At 41.8% G+C, this 5,513-nt stretch overlaps 1 protein-coding gene across 1 annotated transcript; it reads left to right on the forward strand.

The window, feature by feature from the left end:
- Positions 1 to 1,020: 1,020 nt before the first annotated feature.
- LOC129848426 (transcriptional repressor scratch 1-like) lies at positions 1,021 to 4,929 on the forward strand. The gene is made up of 2 exons (XM_055915670.1): positions 1,021 to 1,778; positions 2,597 to 4,929. The coding sequence occupies exons 1-2, from the start codon at positions 1,664 to 1,666 to the stop codon at positions 3,334 to 3,336; spliced, it is 855 nt and encodes a 284-aa protein (XP_055771645.1). The 5' UTR covers positions 1,021 to 1,663; the 3' UTR covers positions 3,337 to 4,929.
- The last annotated feature ends 584 nt before the right edge of the window (positions 4,930 to 5,513 follow it).

Genomic DNA, 5,513 nt, shown 5'->3' on the forward strand with positions numbered 1-5,513 from the left:
GTTTAGGTTTAGTTAGGTGTAGGTTTAGTTAGGTGTAGGTTTAGTTAGGTTTAGGTTTAGTTAGGTTTAGGTTTAGTTAGGTGTAGGTTTAGTTAGGTTTAGGTTTAGTTAGGTGTAGGTTTAGTTAGGTTTAGGTTTAGTTAGGTGTAGGTTTAGTTAGGTGTAGGTTTAGTTAGGTTACTTAAATACAGTAGACATATATACAGTAGATGTGCATGGGCGTGACATCTAACATATTCATTCTATCTAACATATTCATTCTATCTAACATATTCATTCTATCTAACATATTCATTCTATCTAACATATATACATATTAAATGGGTGGATAAGGAGACTACATTCTTCCAGTAAACCGGTGTGATCGCTTGAATAATGTAATGTATTTGCGATGTGCATATCACAAACCATGTGTCATTTTTTTGCTTTATTGGTTAGTGGTGCTGCTGTGTCACAATGCAAAGTCAGAATGAAAGCACCTGGGATATTTAGTGTTGAAGTTAACCATGAACCCATAATGATCATATGAACATGACAAGAGATACATTATTAATTGTCTAACAGTTGATTTCGTAGAGACCGAACGCCTGTAGGCTATACACCGTATGGTAATTGCGGTGTGAACAGTAGTTACAATTCTTCAAAGAAATTATATGTCATCATAAAATTGCAAGAGAATGTGCATGCATTGCAAATCTGGAAAGAATCTCCATTCAAAACCGTGAGAAAGTGCTGAATAAAATGCAATGCGTTGCATGTAAGCAGGTGCGATGTAAGTCTAGTTTCAACTGATACAGAAAGACTTGAAATAAAACAATCATTTCCATTCTTATCTCCAAAGAACATGGTGGTGAGCTCCTTACAAATAAAATGAGACGGGGAGACGAGTAGCCGCCTATATAAATCATTCTATCCCAATGTTGCTCCCCAGAGATTTCTGATGGATTAAATTAAGCACTTCCATTTCCATCTCCCACCTGATCGCAGCGCCGTATAAATCCCAACAGCTGATCAACTGTCTCCAGACACCAAGTACAGGACACAGAGAGAGGCTGCAGCAACAGTGAGATAGAGAGAGAGAGAGAGAGAGAGAGAGAGACAGAGAGAGAGAGAGAGAGAGAGAGAGAGAGAGAGAGAGAGAGAGAGAGAGAGAGAGAGAGAGAGAGAGAAGTGGAGCGGTGACGGTCCTTCAACCTACATTATTATTTTTCAGCCAAATGTAAATAGACTACCAATCAGAGTTGGAAATAATTGGAAAGCAATAAATAACGCTGACAAGTGCTGCCCATTTTTTGTTGCACTCTTACATTACAGCAGCTTCTCTCGTGTTTTTTTGCATTCTCCTCTATTGGCACGCGGGAGAAAGAGGCGCACTCTGCAGGGTGCTTTCCGCTCGCTCGTCCGTCTTGCGCGAGCCTCTGAGAGGGAGCTATCCAGTGCTGAAGTTGCATTTCTTCCCTTCGCAAGACACGGTGTTGCAGGTAGAACAGAGAAACCTAAGCACTACGGGTTGGCTGGGGGATTGTTTGACTGACTGGGTGTCTGATACTCTACGCAGCCAGGCATCCAAAGCTCAGATTTAAATATCCAGCTCTACATTGGCGTTGCATGAGGACAGTAACCCTGCCCTGGACGGTTGTTGTTTCGGTGCAGCACCAGAAACATGCCAAGGTCTTTCCTGGTTAAAAAGGTGAAGCTTGATGATTTTTCATCCAGTGATTTTGAGAGTTCTTATGGACGATCCAGGACCAACCTCAGTCTACGGATTCACGATAAAGGTAAATATAAACATTATTTATCATTTGGAATGTTGATGTTGATGTTGATTATGTTATATATATTTTTGCTTATTATGCACGGTGTCTTTTTTTTGCCACGTTTGCACGTTTTTGCGCTGCATTCATGACTCAATCTGATTCCATTGTTATATTAGTTTTGACAAACACACCTACCTATACATTTGTAGGCTAATTCTAGCCTGTATGTTTTGAAACAAACCAATTGAATGTGTAAATAGCCTATCGCATCTTGCCTACTCGGAGCATGGGGAGGAATGATGCTTGTGATGCTGATGCAAAACTTCTCCACAACCCACAAGTGTGCATCATATATCTGCACTTAGGCACCAGCATGTACACAAGAGATTGCATTGCACCTATATTACCCGTTATGCTTTGGAACACTGTTGTATAGCCCTATTATTTAGACATTATGTCAGTCAGAAGGCTGAATCATATTTCATGATGATATGTAAACTAGCTTATCCATCGCTTCAGACCGGCGGTATAATGTTGCCTAATCATCTCAGTAGGTTATGTTGTTAAATTATGTTTATTCTCACTGTGTGTAATTGGCAACTATAGGTTAACGCATAAAAGGGTCGTGCTTCCAGATAAATAAAAACGTTTTAGACTCGCCTAAAGCTGAATAAAGTGCACAGGACGCATAGGCTTTGGTGATAACGTGCCGTAGCCGATTTCAAGTGGAAAAGTGCTGCCTGTAGCTTGTTGCATCTATTAAGCAGATTGTTCCCACTTGAAGAATCCCCACGCGACAATGAGTAATTGAATGAAGCTCTTGTTATTTTTCACACCAGGGTACATTAGTGACTACATCAGCCCGTCTGTCTACGATGGAGAAAGCGACGGTGCCATTAAAGTTCCCTCTCCGGAGCCACTCTACGATGGCATCCACAGCGACTACGGCGCCCCGGACTCAGAACAGCCTGACAGTCCGCAGTCGGACGTCACCTCCGGCTACATCAACGGGGACACCGCGGTGAGTGATTGCTACACGGTGGACGCGTTTTACATCACGGACGGAAGGTCACGGAGGAAAGTAATCAGCAGCCCCAGCAGCAGGAGCATACAGCGTCACACATGCAACGAATGTGGGAAAACCTACGCCACGTCTTCCAACCTGAGTAGGCATAAGCAGACCCACCGGAGCCTGGACAGCAAGATGGCCAAGAAGTGTGCAACCTGTGGGAAAGTGTACGTGTCCATGCCAGCAATGGCCATGCACCTGCTCACCCATGACCTCAAGCACAAGTGTGACATCTGTGCCAAAGCGTTCAGCAGACCTTGGCTACTGCAGGGCCACATGAGGTCACACACGGGCGAGAAGCCCTTTGGGTGTGCACACTGCGGAAAAGCGTTCGCAGACCGCTCCAACCTGCGCGCGCATATGCAGACTCACTCCGCTTTCAAGCATTTCAAATGCAAACGGTGCGACAAGACCTTCGCTCTCAAGTCCTACCTGAATAAGCACTACGAGTCCGCGTGCTTCAAAGGCGCGTTCTCGCCCTTGAGTCCTGATCTCGATGACTCTCCATGACGTCCACATTAAAAGTGCAGACAAAACATTATATTTTTGCTTGACTAATTCTGCCAAACCTTTCCTAAAATCCACCTCAACTTCCAGTGGAACCACAATAATAGCACAATTTTTCTGTATTCTCCTTGAAATCCACCCGAAGGAATTACTGATGATCTTCGCATGCACTTAAAAATCCTCTTCCTCCTCCAGTCACGTGGATAGAATATACCTTCCACCGCGCGTAAATATGAAATCATATATTTTGAAATTTGACGAAGATGACAATACTGGATTGCTCCAAACAAAAGTCGAACATTTTAATGTTGGATAATAATGTACTGCTGCAACTGACCATACTCTCCGTTGAGGTAAATGCCATTTATGTTTGTATTAATTAATTAATTAATCTATTTATTTATTTATCTATTTGTACATTAGGCTATTTATATGTATTTGTTTATATAGTATGTCTGACATATTGGTCTGTTTTTATTTGATACCACTACCTATTCTTTGCACTTTAATGTGTGAATTTGCCAACCTCTCATGAACAGGCCAAAGCGTTTGTCACTTATTCTTCGTTTACTACCATTTTAAATTATTGCATGCAGAAATGAAATCTATGCCAGTATCACAAAGCTTATGATTTTTTTCTTCTCCAAAATCTAGATAGTATCTGTTGGCAATATTTCTGCTGAAGCCACATGACGAATTATAAAGCAATAATCACTTAATGCATGGTCTTTTTGAAAATGATTATGAACTATTACCTACTGTATAGCAGTTTTTAAAATCAGGTATGTTTTACTCCAGTACGCATCTATAGTCATACAAAAAAATACAACATCAGGGAAAATGCCAATGTAGTGTTAGTGAAACAACAAGAAAGCAACCACGTCCTCTTTTCCTCTGACGTCATGCATTGCCTGCCTCTTATTTCAACAGTAGTGTTAGGACCGTTAGGACCGTTAGGACCGTTAGGACCGTAGGCTTGTAGTACTTCAGCTCCCAGCACCTCAGAACATGTATCCAAATCTACAGGGCACCCATTAAGGTCATACAAAGGTCAAACACCTTCTGGGTCCCCAATGGCACCCTATATTCTATATAGAGCCCTATGGGCCGTGGCCAAAACTAGTGCACTATGTAGGGAATAGGTAGTTATTTTGGGATGAAAAACACTGGAACCCACTATTGACTTAAGGTGGGCAAACTTTGCACTGCATCCACACTCAGCTTGATGGACAAGATGCCTTTCTTTAACCTCATTGGTGTGCCACAGATTTGTCTATAATAAAGCACTTCATTTACACCTTAAAAAGTAGCACAATGAACCTAGAGATTCAGGTAGAAAAAACAAGAACTCGTATTAGCTTGACCTCTGTTTTGTATTTCCAATAAAGAATGAATTAATAATAATTTATTGCAAGAGGCTTTGTAAATAATCCTTTGGATTGAACATTTTTACAGCAGTAAAGAATGAAACAAACCTTATTTCAGGAGATATCTGGAGGGAGGAAAATGTCCTTTCCAGTCAGTATTCAAATGATGTAAGCACAAGACACAACAAGGCATTGTCACTTCATAATAAAGAATAATATTAACAAAATCTCTTGTCTGTCTGTTAGTCACTTGTTTTTATTTGTTTGTATCAAATTTCACAATGTATACTATATCACCTTATTAGCCTAAAGTATATCTTCAAGCATTTGAATCAAAAGTTGAAAGATAATCCTCAGAGTAAAGCATGTCTTCACCATCCTATAGGAAACAGTGCTGTACATGACCTTGTGTTCTAACCATCCCCCTTACTACTGTACTGCTCAGAGAGAGAGGGAGAAAGAGAGAGAAAGAGAGGGGGAGAGAGAGAGAGGGAGAGAGAGAGAGAAAGAGAGGGGGAGAGAGAGAGAGAGGGAGAGAGAGAGGGGGAGAGAGAGAGAGGGAGAGAGAGAAAGAGGGGAGGGAGAGAGAGAGGGGCGGGAGGGAAATAGAAAGATGGGAGAGAGGGGAGAGAGAGAGTGAGAGAGAAAGAGAGGGAGCAAGAGAGAGTGAGTGAGAGAGAGAGTGAGAGCGAAAGAGAGCTACCTGGGTGGCTGCAGCTACTGTAGCATAAGTCAGATGAGGCCATGTAGCCCTTTGAGGGGGCTAAAAGACATTTCATTCCTCATAGATAAGCCTTATCACTTGATAGCTCT

Source organism: Salvelinus fontinalis, unplaced genomic scaffold (assembly GCF_029448725.1).
Source record: "Salvelinus fontinalis isolate EN_2023a unplaced genomic scaffold, ASM2944872v1 scaffold_1034, whole genome shotgun sequence".
Lineage (NCBI taxonomy): Eukaryota > Metazoa > Chordata > Actinopteri > Salmoniformes > Salmonidae > Salvelinus > Salvelinus fontinalis.